Source organism: Anoplolepis gracilipes, chromosome 6, assembly GCF_047496725.1.
Source record: "Anoplolepis gracilipes chromosome 6, ASM4749672v1, whole genome shotgun sequence".
NCBI classification, from domain to species: domain Eukaryota; kingdom Metazoa; phylum Arthropoda; class Insecta; order Hymenoptera; family Formicidae; genus Anoplolepis; species Anoplolepis gracilipes.
In genome coordinates, this window is record NC_132975.1 from 4,443,813 (window position 1) to 4,464,482 (window position 20,670).

At 30.2% G+C, this 20,670-nt stretch overlaps 1 protein-coding gene and 1 long non-coding RNA gene across 5 annotated transcripts; one reads left to right on the forward strand and one right to left on the reverse strand.

The window, feature by feature from the left end:
• Nucleotides 1–325: 325 nt before the first annotated feature.
• LOC140666519 (uncharacterized) lies at nt 326–19,941 on the reverse strand. Of its 3 annotated transcripts, none has more exons than XM_072893782.1 (10): nt 19,803–19,941; nt 19,099–19,189; nt 18,336–18,736; nt 16,841–17,114; nt 15,698–16,347; nt 13,544–14,092; nt 11,825–12,950; nt 10,730–11,129; nt 8,669–9,074; nt 326–1,845 (listed from the first exon to the last, which is right to left on the reverse strand). In XM_072893782.1, exons 3-10 carry the CDS (start codon nt 18,675–18,677, stop codon nt 1,546–1,548), a joined length of 4,047 nt encoding a protein of 1,348 aa, XP_072749883.1. In that variant the 5' UTR covers nt 18,678–18,736; nt 19,099–19,189; nt 19,803–19,941; the 3' UTR covers nt 326–1,545. The 3 variants fall into 3 exon arrangements, with proteins under 3 accessions (XP_072749883.1, XP_072749884.1, XP_072749885.1); XM_072893783.1 differs by lacking the exon at nt 19,803–19,941 and adding an exon at nt 19,676–19,766; XM_072893784.1 differs by lacking the exon at nt 19,099–19,189 and having other exon boundaries at nt 19,803–19,940.
• LOC140666520 (uncharacterized) lies at nt 8,967–11,239 on the forward strand. Of its 2 annotated transcripts, none has more exons than XR_012046768.1 (3): nt 8,967–9,104; nt 10,742–11,031; nt 11,107–11,239. It is a non-coding gene; the product is annotated as an uncharacterized lncRNA (long non-coding RNA). The 2 variants fall into 2 exon arrangements; XR_012046767.1 differs by having other exon boundaries at nt 11,103–11,231.
• Nucleotides 19,942–20,670: the final 729 nt, after the last annotated feature.

The following is a 20,670-nucleotide window of genomic DNA, read 5'->3' on the forward strand; positions in this document are numbered from 1 at the left end:
AAAAAGAAGAAAATAGAGGAAAATGTAGTGTGATAGTAATAATAATTATAGTAATAGTAAAAAATATAGTGTGACTAACAATGATAATAATAGTAATAACACTAATAATAATAAAATGATATTGCCTCACATGTCCAATTGTTGATAGACTCAGAGACTACATTTGACAAGCCAAAATTAAAATAGTTATAATGTGAATATGGTAAGATAATAATAATAAATTTTATACTCGAAAAAGGCAAAAGTTGAAAAATGCAGATAAAAAGAACAGACTGATAGTTTGTTAAAAAGAAGTGTGCAATATTCACAAAGAATGATACAAAGATAATGTGATATAGAATGACTTATTTAATACATAACACGCATACATGGCTTGCGACAAACACATACACACATCGCACGCGCGCATACATACACGCATGTACAAATGCACGAATACATTTTACTTTTTCACCGATTTATACAAAATAGTTTACATACTGTGCTATTCTACAAAACTAAACGTTTTCGAGAGTCTCTATTTTTTATTTTTCGCATCTTATAGTCTTCGATTTCTAATTTTTATCTTCATGTTAAGCTTTGTCTCGTCTTCTCATTTACAACTTACAAATCTTCTAGCATATTTTTCTATTTTCTACAATTTCTTCAATTCTTTTCTTTTATGTATCAAGTATTTTTTTGTAACATAAATATTTATATGAATCTCCTTTCTTTTTTGCACTTTAGAATCTTCAATTTAAAAAAATTTTTTTTTATCAGAGTTTTTGTCTTCTCTTCCTTTCTTTGCATTTTATAATCTTTAATCTTACAAAATCTTATTTTTCTTGCAATATTTTACAACTTTCTTTTTAAAATTTCTGGTTTCTCACTGATATCATACATTAGACGTGAGGAATTATGTAAATTTTTTTCTTATAATATATGTCAGAATCAATTAATTTTTAGCAGTAACAATGAAGTCTTCAACTGATTTCTTCAATTATTTTTTGTTTTCAACATAAGTGTATCATAAATTGCTCTGGCATTATTCTCATGAGAGAGGTTCAAACATAGACATGTCTATGGGTTCGAATGAAAATACTACCACAGAGTGTGTCTTATGTTACATCCTATAAATCTTGATAGGATCACTGAGGATATAAAAGTTAAAGATTCTTTTCGTAATTTTTTCTAAAAGTTAAAATCCTAGAACTTTTTAAAGTTTGAAGAAATCTGAAGAATTTAAAAAATCTTGCTTTAAATACAAAAAATATATATTAGAGTCTGTAAAAAAGAACCAGAACATTTTATAGATACTGCAGAATTTTTCAGTATAAGATTTCTCTATAAGATTTCTCCTATAAATAAGATATTCAGGCTAAAATAAAAATCTCAATATTTTTTGTAGCATTTCTTATGTATCTTTATCATTATATCTGAAAAATTAAAAATTCAATCCAAGATTTGAAGATGTTAAATAGGATTTAAAGACTTAAATATTCAGGAATTTTTATGAGTACATTCAATTCAAGATTCTATAGAATTTTATAGTAGAAAAAATTAAATCTAATTGTTATACACGATAGATGCAGTTGCAAGATTGACTTCGGCATTCGTGTCGGATAGATCGGGCAAGGATAGCATCACCGGTATCATTTGAATCTTCCCCGTATCGTCCTGTCGTTGTAGATGCACTACAGCGGTACCAGATTGTAAAATATCATTCGTTATAATTTCATCTGTCATGATTTCAGGACTAGGCTCCATATTGTCAGCCGTAACTTCCTCTGTGTACACATTGGAATCTTCTATGTTCATAATCACTTCTGTAGCTTCTGATGCCTCTCTCGAAGTTTCTTCATATTCCTAGAAAAGCAACAACATTATGAAATAATCTCGAAAGAAACAATATACAGGTGCTTTATTATAATTGAAATCTAGAAATCAAAGGGTTTTAGAAAAAAATGTTTCAGACAAAAGTTGTTTGGTTCAAAGAAAAAAAAAAAATAAGGCTATATTTGACCTTAAAAAAGAATTCTAAAGTCGTTTGTATTACCGACCAAAATCTAATTTAACGAAACAACATATTTGTTTATTATAAAAGTTTATAGTACATATAAAATAAGATAGGTTTGCATTATGAATTGTATGTAACATGTTCACACTAGGAATTACATGAAGGAATATTTGTGAGCTTTTATAAATGAGCTTAGAAAAATAAAAACATTTTGATTTGAATAGTGTTTCGAGACTTAGCATGAAAATACTTTATTTTATATAATTGTATATCGTATTATTATGTATAAATTTCTAAAATCTCGTGTTAAGCAAATATATTGTTACGTTAGGTTAGATTTCTGGTCAGTAAAACACAATAACTTTAGAAGCCGAAGTCATCTGTATTACCGAAAAAAATCTAATTAACATAACAATATATTTTTAATATAAAAGTTTTGCAGTGTGTGTGTGTGTGCGTGCGTGTGTGTGTGTGTGTGTGTGTGTGTGTGTGTGTGTGTGTGTGTGTGTGTGTGTGTGTGTGTGTGTGTGTGTGTGTGTGTGTGTGTGTGTGTGTGTGTGTGTGTGTGTGTGTGTGTGTGTGTGTGTGTGTGTGTGTGTGTGTGTGTGTGTGTGTGTGTGTGTGTGTGTGTGTGTGTGTGTGTGTGTGTGTGTGTGTGTGTGTGTGTGTGTGTGTGTGTGTGTGTGTGTGTGTGTGTGTGTGTGTGTGTGTGTGTGTGTGTGTGTGTGTGTGTGTGTGTGTGTGTGTGTGTGTGTGTGTGTGTGTGTGTGTGTGTGTGTGTGTGTGCATGTACAGGGTATCTCGTAAAGATTGACATTCGTGAGCAGGTAGAGCGCATTAAACTGAATAGAAAAGTCCTACCATTTTGCGGTTTTCGCAATAATTATTAAAATATTAATTATAAATGCTCAGCGAATGAGCACGCGCTTTTCACGGCTAGACCATGGGCCGTACACTCTAGGTGTTCCAGCGGCGAAGTGTCACGCAGGTTAGGTTAGGTTACACAGCAACGAAAAGTATGGTTGTTTTTCGTTGACTACGTCTCACAGTCTAACTGCGCGAAACGCGCTCTCATTCGTCAATATTTTTTAATTAATATTTCAATAAAAATGGTAAAGGACTTTTTTGTTCAGTTTAATGCGCTTTATCTGCTCACGAAAGTTAATTCAATCTTTACGGAACATCCTGTATACACACACGCACGCACGCGCGCGCGCGCACTCACACACGCAAAATAGGATGCTGCTCTAGTAGGAATTGCATGACGAAATGTTTATGAACTTATAGAAGCCTAATAAAAATCATGAACTTTAACTTGAATTCAAATAGGAAAATATTGGTTCTAGACTTCTAAGTTCATTCTCCAAGTTAATTAATATTTCTTCACTCAATTCCGAGTGTAGTATATTATTTCGTATGTATATAAACTGCAAAACTTTTATATAAAGCAAATATACAGGGTGCTCCCGTGTTAAATGGCCAATCTTAAAATATGAATTTGAGACCTCAAAACAAACAAAAATTTCCTCTGAAAATTTGCTCGCAAACGGTTCATTCAAAAGATATCAACTTGTTAAGTTACAGAACCATAGGAATGAATAATGTCGAAATAATCTAGGTTCATCTCTTTTACTGCTTTACAGCAAAATTTTAACCAAAACTTATAATTATTAAATATTTTGTTCAAAATGATAACCTCTAGCTCGGAGACAAGCATTGCACCTATCGATCACAAAACGAGTGGATGACTGACATTGTACATCTGTAATTTCTTCGCACGCTTGTACTATCCTCTGTTGTAATGATTGAAGATCATTAATAGATTTCATACACTTTCATATACTTTTTGCTTGAGAATACTCCATACAAAAAATCTAAAGGCGTTAAATCCGGTGAACGCGGAGGCCAAGCTACAGGTCCAGTACGACCGATCCATTTTCCAGGAAAATGAACATTAAGCCATTGTCGAGGATCTCTACCATAATGAGCAGGACATCTATCCAATTGAAACCAGGAGTTTATTCTCAAATTCAAAGGAATATTTTCCAAAAGGCATATTATACTACTTTACTCCACGAAAGTATTCAATGAACTAACAATTATTTGGTACAAATGGAAGGAATTTCTATTTGTAAGAAAACAGAAGCCTATCAATGACCTTCAATCTTCAAAACAAAGACAAAACCGAAATATTTCGACATTATTTATTCCTATGGTTCTGTAACTTAACAAGCGATATCTCTTGAATAAAGCGTTTGCGAGCAATCTTCTAGAGGAAATTTTTATTTGTTTTTAAGGTCCCCAATTCATATTATAAGTTCGGCCATTTAACACGGAAGCACCTTGCATGTTAGGTCAGATTTTAGTCGGTAATATAGAACTCCCTTTAGAATTTAGGGGAATATTTGGAGGCCGGCTAAGAGTTACTCGCCCACTCCAAAGAGTACTGACCATTGTTCAAGAAATAGCAGGGAATATTTGTATTCTTTAGAGGGGTCTTGTGGAGTATGACCCTAGACTAGCATCCATAGTCCAGCTATCAGCTGGTGAATGAGATATCAAACGCATCACTCTGGAGTTACACTATCCGTAGTACGGATTTCTTCATCCTGACAGTGTGAGTGCTACATCCATAGGCAGCAGCTACTGTAAGAGACCTAACGGAGTTAGACACCAGATCCTTCTTCCACTTTCTCTTGAGTCATATTACTTTTTTACTGTATGCAAAATGACATTAAGCAAAAGGTCTAAGTAGTTCGGGTGGTAAAAATAGTTGCCTGGAAAGCAAAAGGTCTCGCGTTCGATTCTCAATTCAGTCACTCATGCCTCACATATTTTTCGAGTAAAATATTGTTTACAATCATTTTTCGAATTGAAAGATGTGAATGCCTTACACAGACTACGACAGCCGCTGCCACGGATAGATGATTGCTACAGCGTATCTGAACTGGTGTCTCTCCATTATTACTTACAGAATTACTCTGAGTTTTTTATATAAATCAATTTCCTTGCAATATTTGGCGTAAAAAATTATGAAAATAGTTCAAAATTGAATAATTTATAAGATATTTTATATTTTAATTTGACAAAATCTTATGATATAATTGAGAAATAAATATTTTACGAGATACTTGAGTTTATTTAAAATAATATTCAAATTATGTAAAATTATATTAAAGTATAAAATATCTCAAACTATTCAATTGTTGGTCATTAATACCCTTATAACTTTTTACATCAATATTGTGAGGAATCAAGTTATGTAAAAAAATTAGAGTGGTTTTATTTAAAAAAAGCCTTTTTTACTTGACGTTGATTCTTACACTCAAAGTTAAACTAATATCTCTACCCTTTCTTTCCCTTTTCGAATCAAACAATTTTTGTCTAAAATATTTTTGATTCTATACATTATGTATACACACACACACGCGCGCGCGCGCGCACGCACACGTACACGTACACGCACACACACACATATACAGGGTGTTAAAAAAGTGTCGCATACGCTCAGTGCCATTCGATAGAGAATGAAAATCTAAGAAAAAATGTCTAATACTATTTTTCGATGCGATGAATAATTTCACCGCAATTAATTATTGCAATCAGTTAATCAGCGCGGAGATACAAGAGGAAGCCAGGGGCGAAGCGCGCGAAGTGAGAAAGGCTGTGGCGCGACGCACAGTGGGCATAAAGTCGCTTTTTGTGGACAAAAATCGTTCGACGGCTGAATTCTCAACCGATTGCAATAAATTTTTTTTTTAAATACACGTCATTTACTGTACTATAGCAGAGACCTGCACATTTTTTGATATTACAATTTGTTAATTAACAAAAAATCGTAGTGTTATATATTTTTTGATGTTTTCATAATTCCTTCAATCTTGATATATAAGGATTTTCTGGATCGCTGATTACGAAACCGTCACTCAAATTTCAAAATTCAAAATGGCGGATTCAATATGGCGGCTGTGAACTAAAAATGTAAGGACAAATTTCGTAAAATTTTGTATACATGTGTTTTAATTATTAACGGCAATAATTATAATATTAAAATAAGTACACTTCATAGTTTAATAATATTTAAAAAAGTACATTTTATAGTTCTAATAAGAGTACCTTTCAATTACTCGCGTTTACCCGGGACTAAGGACGTGGACCTAGCGAGCTTATAGCCCCATTTTTGTTTTTTTGTTTTTTTATTTTTTTTTTATTTTGAAATTTGAGTGACGGTTTCGTAATCAGCGACCCAGAAAACCCTTATATATCAAGATTGAAAGAATTATGAAAACATCAAAAAATATATAACACTACGATTTTTTGTTAATTAACAAATTGTTAATATCAAAAAATGTGCAGATCTCCGCTATAGTACAGTAAATGATGTGTATTTTAAAAAAAATTCATTGCAATCGGTTGAGAATTAAGCCGTCGAACGATTTTTGTCCACAAAAAGCGACTTTATGCCCACTGTGCGACGACTACCGCGCTCATGCTCTCGCTTCTCACTTTGTGCGCTTCGCCCCTGGCTTCCTCTTGTAGCTCCGCGCTGATTGACTGATTACAATAATTAATTGCGGCGAAATTATTCATCGCATCGAAAAATAGTATTAGACATTTTTTCTTAGATTTTCATTCTCTATCGAATGGCACTGAGCGTATGCGACACTTTTTTAACATCCTGTATATAGAAATATATTTGTCTAAAGTCCCTTAATTTTCAGACATACTTGACTATATTAATTAAAATGAAACACTGTATAGAAAAAAATGCAGTTTAAATAAATAGATTTTTAATTTTTTTTATAATAAGATCATTGCATGTAAAATAATAAAAAAGTTATGTATCACATTTTTGAAAATTTATTTTAACATAATTATTTATATATATATATATATATATATATATATATCTGTGTATTGCAATATTTACTGCATATAAAATGGAGTATAACACACAATTAAACAAAATTAATACAATAATTATATTGCTAGAAATTTTGATATTATTTATTCTGCAAATGAATCAAGGATTGAAATCATTGAAAGAAGAGCAAAATGACCCTTAGACAGGTATACATCTATAAATGATGCTAATAAAATGAATTTTATTTGATAATTCCTCCTTCATTAAGCATTGCAGAAAAAAAATATTCAGAACTTTGTGATATATTTTTCATCCAGGAATAATGCTACAATGGACAATAAACTGTAGTAATACAAACAAAAGTTATACAAATTTATACTGGTTAAAATAATGGTAAAAGTGCATAAAAGGTAACATCTCTCCGATTTTCTTACTATTTACTTACATATATTGTTCGGGGAGTTGTTCTGAGTAATTCCCCGCAGGAATTAAGTAGGGGCATTGGTTTAGGAGATATAACAAAATGAAATTTCATACTTTTCACGCTGTTCCTTCGGTTTTATACATTGATAATACCAACAGTGAGGTTTATTTCCGTCCTAATAATGTGCGACACGGAAAAAGTTTTTGTTTACATTAAAAATTATCTATTTCAATGGCTAGTAAGCGCTCCAAGAACAGCGATTTGATCTTACTAGCCATTAAAATTGATAATTTTTAATTTTTATTATAAGAGCTTATTTTGATATCTTATTATCTTTTTGTTTACATTATTTGAGGGATATCTATACTGTTGTGAATGAACCACTGGTATTAATTTTTATTAATGATATATATATGAATAATATTTATTAATGAGATATATTTTCAATATTTTCATAACACGCACGCACGCACGCACGCACGCACGCACGCACGCACACACACGGGGGCTGCAAGGAGGGCCTTCGGCCTCCCCTCCCGCACCCACCCCGTCTATCTCGCTTCGCGTGGAAAATTGCAAACCCATGTGAACTTTGTCTTGCAACGTATATGCGAAGCGAGGTGGACGGGGTAGGTGTGGGAGAGAGGTGGCCGACGGCCCCCCTTGCATCCGCCGTGTGTGTGTGTTATGAAAATATTAAAATATATATCATTAATAAAAATTAATATCAAGTGGTTCATTCAACAGAGAATCACATGTTAAATAAATAAATTTGCAATAATACGTCGAACTTTGACAACATATGTGTCACATACATTAGTAGGACGTAAACAAACCTCACTGTTGGTATTATCAGTTTATAAAACCGAAGGAACAGCATGAAAAATATGAAATTTCATTTTGTTATATCTCCTAAACCAATGCCGTCTCCCACTCTATTCTTGCGGGGAATTACTCAGAACACCCACACCCCCCCATACAATATATTTAAGTAGCGATAAAATCCGTGAGGTGTGCATCCGTGAGTGCACCTTTTATGCACTTTTACCAAAATAATTAATATAAGCTATTATATTGTTCAATGGCAATAATAATAATATTATTATTAAATTTTAATATTTTAATTATTTGTTTATATTGTAAAATTGTGTATGTATGATAATCATACATATACGTACATACATATATATATTCCTGGGAGGAATATTAAACCAAATTACACGCACGCACGCACGCACGCACGCACGCACGCACGCACGCACGCACGCACGCACGCACGCACGCACGCACACAATTTAAAAAGTATATCTGCTTGTTATTGTACTTTTTGCTTTTTGTTACATTTTCATTAAAAAAAATCTAAAAATAAGAAATATTTTCTCACCTGTTCATAAACTTGTTCGTATTCCTCGGGATCTTCAAACTTCACAATCTGCTCCCGTTCGAATTTAACAATCTGTTCTTCTTCCTGTTCATATTGCTCTTCCTGTTGCTCTCCATATTGCTGTTCAACAATCTGGATGTTTTGCTGATTTACAGAATCCTTGATTGAACCCTGTTCAGATCCAGAGGAATCATCGGCGCGCACTTTTGGTTTGATATTCCGTCCAGGTACAATACGTTTAAAGCCCGAACCGCCAAGGCTTTCGTGACGTCGCTCATGCTTGTTTTTATCTCCAAGATATTTGAATCGCTGCCGACATACACTGCACGAATACGGACGTTCATTGGTGTGCGTGCGTTCATGGCAGACGAGAGCACTCACTTGTTTGCACCGCCAGGGACAATATCTAAAACATTGAACAAACGATAAATAGATGGTGAGTCAATAATAAATGATTAACAATATCATTTTTGTCAACATTTCCATTGTGCTACTGATTGCGTTTTTATTAATTGATATTATCGAACTATACTCGATAGTAATATATATATATATATATATATATATATATATATATATATATATATATATATATATATATATATAGATAATTTTTCTATTAAAAACATAATAAAGTCTGCTTAATTTTTATTTCTTCAAAGTTTTTTCAAAAATAATTGTTTCGGTATGCAATACACTATTATTATGTATATGACATAAATCGTATTATTTATTAATTCTACAAAGTTAATAAATTTTATAAAATTGAACATTATAAAAATTTTTCAAGATAAAAATTTTGAATAAATTAAGTTAAATCCTGAAATTGAAACACCTTACAAAATTCAGTTCATAACATATATTTTACACAATATATTGTTATACTAGTTAGTTAATATAGTCTTTTATATGTGATGTTTGAGACAATTTAAAATTTGAAAATGATCTTTCAAGAAATCAAGAAATATTATGTATAACCATTTATATTATTGATTATTGATTTATATATACAGGGTGTCCATGACCACCCGTACTACCCTTTTATTTTGGATACAGAGCATTTTAGAGAAAAATGTTTCAGACAAAAGTTGTACGATTTTAAGGAGGCCATAAGATGGTACCATTGGTTTGATCTTGAATAGTTGTTTGAAAGTCATTTAAAGGTCACCTTGAATTTTTTTAATGAAACACCCTATATATTAGCTTACCTCGAGAGCTATCCAAAACACTTATGATAAAGTATTTTTTGAGTTATGAGACTTGAAAGTTGCAATATTTTGACATAAAATACAAGATATCTCGTAAAATATTCATTTTTCGATTATCTTATCCTAATACTTTTATGCACAAAATAATGAGACAAATCAATTGGCGTAATTAAAACACATAATTATGTTAAAGTGAAAATGTGTAACTGCTAGTTGCAAATTCAGATTTTTTCTTAAAGATAACTATGTGTTTTCTTTACACCAATTGATTTGTCTCATTATTCTGTGCATAAAACTATTAGAGTAAAATAATCGAAAAATGAATATTTTACGAGATATCTTGTATTTTATGTCAAAATATTGCAACTTTCAAGTCTCATAACTCAAAAAATATGTAATGAAAAATACTTTATCGTAAGTATTTTGGATAGCTCTCGAAGTAAGCTACAAGAATATGCAATAAAAAATAGGATGTTCCATTTTAAAAAATTAACGTGACCTTTACATGACCTTCAAACAACTATTCAAGGTCAAACCAATGGTACCATCTTATGGCCTCCTCAAAACCGTACAACTTTTGTCTGAACATTTTTCTCTAAAACGTTCTGTTTCCAAGAAAATAAAAAGGTGCTACGGATGGTCACGGACACCTCATATATATATATATATATATATATATATAGGGTGTCCGTGATCACTCGTAGCACCTTTCCGTGTATAGGATATATATAGTTATATATATATATATATATATAACTATATACATATACAAGAAGTAATTTATTTTAAATTTTATGCCACGTCTATATAGTGCAAGAAATTAATCTCTCTAATGAAATTATGCTTTATTTACCTGCACTGCAAGGGTCTCTCGTCACTGTGTCTATTTTGATGGTGCTTAATCAGCTGGATCTTTGTCTTCAAGTTGAAACCGCAAATCTCACAAGTATACGGCCTTTCTTCAGAATGAGAAATCATGTGAGTCTTTAGCCTTAATTGGTTCACGAATCGTTTCGGACAGTGGGGACACGCCAACGTGCCCTCGAGACGATTGTGTGCAACCATCATATGATGACGTAGACGTACTTCGGATGTAAAAGTCTCTTCGCAGTCAGTGCATTTCATTGGATCCTTTTCCATATGAGTGTTTTTAATGTGTGTACGCAGTATCATTTCCGTTTTAAAGGTTTTATTGCAGTGGTAGCAGGAAACTCGTTTTTTTTCAGGCAGACCGGACTCGTCACGGATAACACCTGCAAAAAATATTATCTTTAAACGTTTATATTATTGATTATACACATGCACGCACGCACAAAAATATTATTGTATGTAATGTATATATGTATATAACATATATTGTATTTTATTATATATAATTTACCATTAACTGAATAAATAATACAAAAATAATTGAGTATTAAATGTGTATATGTTTTAATAGAATTATATTTTACTATATTAATATGAGAATGTAAAAAAAAAAACTATTTACTATATAAAACAGATATACAATTATAATTAAATATTTAAAGATAACATAAGGTTATAATATTTAGAGAAATAAATAAAAAATTTTATATATTATATTTAAAAAATTTGTTTAAAACACTTTAAATGTCTTTTCAAAACGTATTTTCTATAAACAAATACAGAGATGATTTCTTCAATATAAATCATTTCTCTTTTAGATTCCATTGTCAAAGGTTCTTAGTTCCAAAAAATTAAATATACTTTGAGAGAAAGTGTTTTCATAGAATAGTTCGAATAAATTTTGATATTCAAAAAGTTAATATATTTTTAGAATTTTCATAGACTTCTGGTTTTTCTACAAAAGGCGTTCTAAAGTTTCTAAAATATATCAGAAAATGTTTTATAACAATTAAGTACAAAATAGATATGAAGATATGGAATGCTAACTTGATATTTTCAACATCAAAACGCACATTACCTGGCATCGACTCATTATGAATATGTGACATATGCCATTCGAGTGATTTTGTCGAAATCATTGATCTATTACAAATATGACATGTATATTGCCTGCCATCCTTATGCACTCTGTTTCTATGAATCACTAAAGTCGAATGATTTGGGAATTTTTCTCCACAAACTTGGCAAGAACATTCTTTCAAGCCCCTACTACCCGTTTTTTCATGCACTTTCATGTGCAGCCTCAAACCATCTCTTCGATTAAATCCAACCCCGCAAGTATCACAACGATACTGTCTTTGATCTTCGTGAATCCTTACGTGTTGCTTCAAGGTCGAACTATTTTTAAACATCTTGTCACAATGTGGGCACTGAATACTATAAGCTTTGTGTGTGTGCATATGTTTGGATAAACTATAAAACGGCACTAATTTCCTGCAAACGGGACATTCCCTCTTGTTTCCGATCGGTTGATGTTTTCTGATTCTATGATGCCTTAAACTTGCAGGATTCTTAAAATCTGCACCACAATCTTCACAAAGATATGCTCTTAAAGTTGTGTGTACCGATTTCAGATGAAAACTTAGTTTTTGTTTAAAAGCAAATTTTTTTGGACACTTTGGACACTGATAAATTTTTTCTAGAATTGTATGTTGTGTTTTCAAGTGCTGGTCCAGAGTTCCCTGATGTTTGAATCTTTCTCCGCAAACTTCGCAAAGTTGTCCATAAAGAGCATCAATATGTTTTTGCTCATGTTGACGTTTTTTTCCTCTGGAATCCAAAAGTAGATCACAATATTTGCAAATTAATTTTCTTATACAAATAACATTGTGATTTCTCTTTGCTTTATTAGTTGGAAATTCTTCCTCACAGTCGTCGCAATAGTGAAGGATGCGATAGTCGTGAACTTTGAGATGTTCCTCGAGAATATCGCGATTAGAAAAAGTTTCCGGACAGTAATCACATTCTAGATCGCGTTCTGTGGAAAATATATTGACAGATGGTTGAATGTCTATAAGATCTGGCAAGGATTTAGGAGGTAATTGCAATGTGATGGAAAAACATTCTTCGTAGAGAGAGATTACATCTTCGTCTTTGAGTCGAGTAAGAACGATCTTGCGCTGTTTCAAATATTCTTGGAATTCCTAAAATAAAGAAAAAAAATTGAGAAAGAGAAAATAAATATAATTATATGAGAAAAATTTAGATAAAAGTGAAAGTAGAGATAAAGAAATAAGAAATTTAGAAAAAGAGTAAACCAAATAATATAAATATAAAAAAAATTTATTTACATCACACCTTGATGTTTAATTTTTTATAATTCTGTAGATGCAATGATGAATTCGCCTTGCATTTCTTTTTAATGATATAGTTACATACAATATACATATGAAAACTTTTATGAATTACATAAAAATTAATTTTTCTGAATTATTTTATATTTATTATTATATAATTATTAAATCTATCTCTTAAATAACTTAAATACTAAAAATATCAACTATTTTATAAAGTAAAAAAAAGTAAAAAAAAAGTAAAAAAAAAAACAACATACTACATTAAATAAAATATAAAGAACACAATCGTTACATGCATTAATTTTTATAAGGGTTGAACTCTCATACAAAAAGTACACTTAATAAATCTTGATAAATGTTTAACAATTTTTGTAAGATTTATTTTCTTGCACGCTTATAATACAGGAAATTGAATTTTATGGAGATTATATAGAAATTACCTGCAAATTCTTCTCCTTCTCTCCCAAGATTCTTATCAACTTCTCCAAATTTTTTTCAGTATCATCGGATTCCTGATTCTGCAGACTTTCTTTCTTCTGTTTCGCCTCTTCCCATTTCACCTTTTCTCTTGATAACTTCAAAACATGTTCCTTCGTATTATTATTAATCTTTTCCTGATTTTCGTCGACTTTTTCATTTTCTTTCACTTCTTCTTCTTTCTCTTTCTCTTCATCTTCTTCTTTTGTTAAAACTATTATTTCTTTTTCCTTTTTGGGGCTTGTGATGCAAATTTGTTCTTCTTGTACTTCTTTTTGCATTTCGTTCACGATAAAGGTCTTTGCTGATTGATTTCCGAGGACTTTTTCACGTTTCTTTTTATATTCTTCTATTTGTTCCTCAATTATTTGCTCGCGGGCATCAGGACGTCGAGATGAGGAGTCCCGCGATGCAAGGGGTTCATAGCGTTTGAGGAAACGTTCAACAGGCTGGAAGAAATCAGTGGAGGATGTTGTACGTTTTGATTCCATGGGTTTATCCATTTTTTTAACCTATCAGAAAAATAGAAAATGTAATTATGATATTAATAATATGATGTAATTATACAGGTATATATGAATAAAATAATAAAATTTCTTGAATTTTAAAAATAAAGTTAAAATAAAACGAAATAATAAAGAGAAAGAAAAGAAATAAAAGTACAGAAAATTAAAGCACAAAAAAAATTAAAAAATCTATAAATAAAAAGTAAAAAAAAAGAAAGAATAAAAATATTAAATAAAAGAAATTAAAAATAGATAAAACAACGAGATAAAAACCTAGAATAAAATAAAATAAGAAGAGATCGCAATTGTACCCGCACGCACGCCTGCGCGCGCGCACACACACACACACACACACAGAGGGTATTTTAGGTTTTTTCTGTGCCAGTATGTTGTACGAATAAAAATTAAACAAAATATATATAGACAACCTTACAAATACTTTATTAAAAAGTTATACTAAAAATGAAATGATAACAGATTTGTCTTTATTATTATTAATACAATAATATTTAACACACACGTTGAGCACAATAAAAACACTAAAGATTACAAAAACCAATGCAATATATGTTGTGTATTTTATCTATCTAATTTATTAATATTACATAAATTTTTTTGCAGGGATTAGCGCTCTTTAGCTCTTTATATTTTTTATTCCTTTCATTATTTATTAATGTGGTACTGTATGAGAATGAGTTAACGACTTATTTACCTAATCTGTTTACATAATTTTTAATAAGATTTACTCGATTAATAACAAGAACCAGTCTGTTTTTATTTCATTTTATTTTTGTTATAACTTTTTAATAAAGCATTTGTAAACTTATGTTTATAAGACATTTTTTCATTTCTATTCATACAACATACTGGCACAGTTTGGCTGAAAAAACCTGAAATACCCTGTATGTATATCATTTTCATACATTTTATAATGAGATAAAACTAATTTTTGTTTAAGAAAGTGAAAACTAGATAAAATATATGAAGTGTAGCATAATTTGCATGTAAAAATGAGTTAATTTAAAATACAAAGAAAAGGAAGAAATTCTTACATAAAACAAATAAAAAAAATAAAAAACTAAATATAATTAAGCAAAAATAAAAAATATTAAAAGAAGAAAAGATATGTATTAATTTCTGCTGGCATTAATTTCTGTTCTTAGATTTAAGATCATTTTAAGTCTAGTCCTAGGTTATTTTAAAATATCATTCAGCCAATGAAATGGTCAAATAGTATCTTATGTAAGACAATCCTAAGTATAAAAATAAACTAAATATTAGGCTTAATGGCGTGATAAATATGATATACTTAAGAATACAAAATATGTTATAAAATACTTTTATAAATATTAATTAAATAAAATAAATAACAAGATTTAATAAAACATAAATAACAATTATAAACATAATTAAATAAAATAAACAACAAGAGTGAATAATAATACTACAAATAATAATACTAATTAAATATTAATTGGTTAATATTAAATAAAATTTTACGGAATTTTAATCAATTTTACTCAATCATCAACACCCGAACATATTTTACTTAAAATCGTCACATCAATCTCTTATATTTATTATAAGATACCGTTTTATATATTCGCTCACCTTCACTAATAAAAGCTCGTTTGGTTTGGATCCTTTCACAGTCACGTACATAATTCCATCTTCATGTGGAGTATTGTTCACACTCAATGGATTATTCAAGTCTAATTTTTGCATCTTGCACTCCTTTGGACTATTCTCCATCTCGGTCTGCACTTCATCTTTTTCCCAACTTTTTCCTGCTGTTGTTGACATTAACAATCTTCTTTTCAGAATATTTGGTTGTTTCATTCCTTCTTTTTGATTTTCTCCTTCTCCCTCTGAAGTCTGTGTAATCTCAGATTTCAAGGAGACTATTTCTTCACCTTCTTCTACTCGCACATAAGACTTTGCTAACATGTCATATTTATAAACAGCAGCTGGAGACCTTGAAAATTCTTCTTCTTCATCTTCTTGAAAAGCTGGATCTTCAGGATCAAATTCCTCGATGGATTCTTCGTCCTCTGCCTCTGCTATTTCCTCGAAGATTCCTCCACCCACTTGCGCTCCTTCTTCTTCCATCTTTAACTCCTTATTCAATGAAAAGATGGCACAAATTTTAGGAGCAGAGTTATCTTCTTGATTTCTCGTAATTATTTGACTTTCTTGGTTTGTTGAAGATAAAGATGAATTTTGTTGGATCGTGGAAAGTGATTGGCAATCTTGTTTTATTTCTGGAAAAAAAATTTTTTCTCGCAAGTTTTTTAAAAATTTCTTTAAATAAATATTATGATATACATATATAAATATTATGATATACATATTTTAGAATTCAAATTTGCAAGTTATAAAAATTGAACTATTTTCTTTAAACTGCAGATATTTTGAACAATTTTGAATTCATTGTTCAAAATGTCCACATGCACTAGAAGTTTTTATGTAAGTTTTAAGTGATAAAAAATAAAAAGTTTTCTGAAAACCAAACTTTGAAGCTACTAGCATAATCACGCTGTACATTCCATATTGTCAAATTCTGGGACATTCTGTAATATTCTACTCTCTCTCGCTCTGTCTCTCTCTCTCTCTCTCTCTCTCTCTATATATATATATATATATATATATATAATAGTACACTATACTCAATAAGAGATTCTATAATATATAAATCTTTAATAAAAGTAAAAAAATGTAATAAAAAAATATGAAAATTATGAAGATGTATATTACCTAAACAGGATGGTTGCTTCGTCTGCTTTGTTATCAAAGACTCATTAATCGATTCCGCTTTTTTTGCGACATTATCAGTTGTCAAGTTGACATGAATGGATTTGAGTTTTACCTCAGCCTTTTTGATCTGCATGAAGAATTTGTAACTCATTTTAAGATCACATATGCAGTCCATGCACATCTGCGTAGAAAGACTATCATAAGGATTCACTTCCAAATGCTTGATTTGCTGGCTCAATCGTAATTTTATACCCTTTTCACTAAATATGTCCACCTGTAATATGCATCAGTAGTGGGAACAGAATCATTATTCTGTATAAAGACATACAATTAGTTTCTCAATAATAAAATGCATAAAATAATTTTCTCATTAGAAAAATCGATTTATAGGTTTGAAAAATAAGTATAATTGAACGTTGTAAGTATATTAACAAAAAGTAAAAACATTGTATCACAAAGTCAGATCAAGTTTCTCCAATTTTTTCTATTTATAAAAAAGAATTATAAAGTTTAATTTCTCTCTAAGTTTTTAAATAATTATCTTGTATTTTATTTCTTTAGAAATTATCGATACATTTTATACACAAAGATCTAATATAATCTTTTTCTTTTTATTTCTTATTGTCTAAGATACAATTCATTTAATATTCATAAATATATGCTCCAAACACTTTTGCTTCCTGTAATTTTATAAAACAAGTCTAAGTAAAATAGTCAACATTGAACTTTACACTTTTAAGAATTTGTAACTAAATAATAATAACTTGTATGTTATTTTGTTATAATAAAAATTATCAATATTATTATCAATATCATTATCGATATTATAATTAATCTAATTATTACCAATAATCTCTTTCCTCTCTCCCTTTATAATAAATAATCATGATTATCAAGAGATTAAAATAGATTCAATATTCTAAGATTCTGCTTTTCTAGAATCTATTTTTTCTTTTATTTACAATTATTTATAATTATTTTTTATAATTTTCTTCCATTTATAGTATATTTACTTACACTTACACTTAACAGCATACTAAAGACTGTTACATGAAGTTATTTAAATTACAGGTGTAAGGTAACATTTTGATGACAAAGTAACTAGCATATTCTGCTTTATAATATATAATACATATATATTAGATATTTAATTGATTATGAACATATTTACATTATAGTTTATATTTATATAATTTCATGTAGCAGATTTTAGCATGCATGTGTAATATAACAAGAGAAAACCAAGCTTGTCATTAAACTTTTGTTTAAATTATTATTTATCTATTTACTTATCTTTTATTATCTATTTATTTACCTTAGTTACATAGTTATAATTTATACATTAAGAGGCAGTAATATTGAATGTCTGTTTTAGGCAGATTCTTCTTTGTGTATTTTATATTATTATTTATTTAGATACTTTGTTTTATTTTAAAATATATTTTATATAAAACTACAATCTTATTTAATGTTTAGAAGTTAAGAAAAAACATACCAAGGGTAATTTTAGACCAGCACAAGTACGGCAATATTTTTTTAATTCTTGCTGAGTTCTCTCAGAAATGGACAACTTGCTCTGCTGTGATTTACTACTGCTATTACTTAAGGATGAAATCCTTGTTAATTCATTCAAGCTCTTAGTATCTTGTAGTCGAACACGAGGCGCAATCTTCTTTAGCTCATCGATATCCTTAATTTGGCCCATAATAGGTGCCATTTTGGATTCCTTGTTGATAGTGTTATTGTCAGAATTGACAGCATTCTGAACTGGTTCTGATTCACTATAATTATGATCACACTTATTAATTTCAGAGTTTGGCATTTTCTTCAGAATCATTTAAACTTGCTCTCCAGCATGTGGCTAATTGTAATCTGGTATCTTCTGTATATTTTTTGCTGTAAAATATATAACATTTTTATTATTCTCTCTTTTTCTCTCTCATATTTATAACATGCGTAATAATAAGATTTAAGAAAAATAAAAATATAAAGTACATATATATAATATACTGATTATAAATCTTAATTTACTAGTATTAAGAAATAGTAAAATATTAAATTATTAAATCTCTTATTTTTTCACCTTTTTTTCTATTTCTATTTCTATTCTAATGGCATATACAAAATAAAAATATTGTTAAACATCTAATCATGTCATGTAAGTTCAGAACTAATAGATTTTCCTTACAATTTCATTATATTTTATTCTATATTATATCTCTATCATTGTACAAAATTTTCATAGTAAAATAAAATACCTTAATTACTGAAAAATTCAGTGCTGATTACAGTTTTGCTGCTATGCATTTTAATAGTTTCTACTATAATCACCTTTCCATTTATGATATACTGCAATTTTGAAGTAATCAATTTTTTTAACAAAATTGCTAGTGCTACAAAAAGCACTTCGCTCTCAATGCCAATGTTAGTAACAATTATTATATAATAAATTTGTACAAAGAATTTAGAAACTCTAAATGGGATTTGTTTTTGATTGGAAACTTTAATTACAAGTTCTATAAATATATCTTAAAATGTTCTTAAACCCCAGTCGCAACATAGAATCTCTCGACTTAAAGATATCCATTAAAATAATTCCATTTTTTGTTTTAGAATTAAAATAGCAAAAAAAATTAATTGAACAGTTGAATATTATAGTTAAATACTAATTCCTCATACGACAAAAAATTCAATTTAATGTTTCGTAGAATGATAAATTATCGAATCGAAAATCAAGAATTGAGGTTAGATTTAAGCGAGAAATTAATTTTCACAGCAGAATAAATATTAAACTCGCGGAATACTCTGAAGACGTGCTTGCGAGATCTGTCACACCTCAACACGATAAGAACGATAACAAAATCTTCGACGAGAGGAAACCCAACGAAACTGTTCACAATAATGTATTCGATACTTTGTCGCCGCGAGTGCCAGATGGCGCGTACAAAAATGGCGGTTTTACCTTTGGAATAATATAGGCGCCAGAGACCATAAACATATAAAATATGTAGACAAAGTCTATTCTGCAATGATAAGAGAGGTATCAACAACTTCAATGTGCGTCGAATAGTTCACCGCGAAACACTAGCCACAATAGCTGAATAGAACTGAACCGAGTTTACCCGAAAGAAACCGAATGGCATTCCGATCCGAAAGCTGAACAAGATTGCATTCCGATGCATCTCATTTATGTCCATCTCTACCTTACCCCTCCATTTTACCAGTATCTCTGGATGCGTTCGAAAGTACTCCAGTCATGTCGTATGGTGTAGAGCATAGACTTATACTCAGTCTATGATGTAGAAACGGTATCGTCACAGTATAAATATATACAGTAGCGACAGTGAGCAATTTTGATGCATTGAAATATACAGGGTGTCCCAGAACAACCTTCCGTCCGTAAAATGACGTATTCCTGACACAATTTTAAGATAATTTTTCCTTTATCAAAATATGATTTGAAGCTTAGTTTTTGAGTTATAAGCAAAAATAGTTAGCAAATCACACGTCGAGTACAGAAGGCAGATAGGAACGGCGCGGCACACCGCGAGCGCAGGCGCAGCTGACCGTTCGACGAGTGATTACCGCCGCATGAGTCGCTAACTATTTTATCTTATAGCATAAAATTATGCTTTAAATAAAATTTTGGTAAAGAAGAAAATGTCTTATAATTACGTCAGGAATGTGTTCCTTAAAATAACGTTGGACGCTGCGATCAGCTGATTGCTACACGCGATGTATCTCTCAGCTGAGCCGGAAAATCAATATATCGATCAGTCTGAAGTCGTTGACGACAATGTCGATGACAATCGAAGGAGCATCGCCATTGC

What these genes read in the sequence shown, in the direction of transcription:
- LOC140666519 (XM_072893782.1), bottom strand. Translation starts at nt 18,677, where the DNA reads ATGATTCTGAAGAAAATGCCAAACTCTGAAATTAATAAGTGTGATCAT. An exon ending in CTGGTCTAAAATTACCCTTG is followed by an intron (nt 17,115 to 18,335) that starts GTATGTTTTTTC and finishes TGCATATTACAG; the next exon opens with GTGGACATATTTAGTGAAAA. An exon ending in GAAGCAACCATCCTGTTTAG is followed by an intron (nt 16,348 to 16,840) that starts GTAATATACATC and finishes TTTTTTTTCCAG; the next exon opens with AAATAAAACAAGATTGCCAA.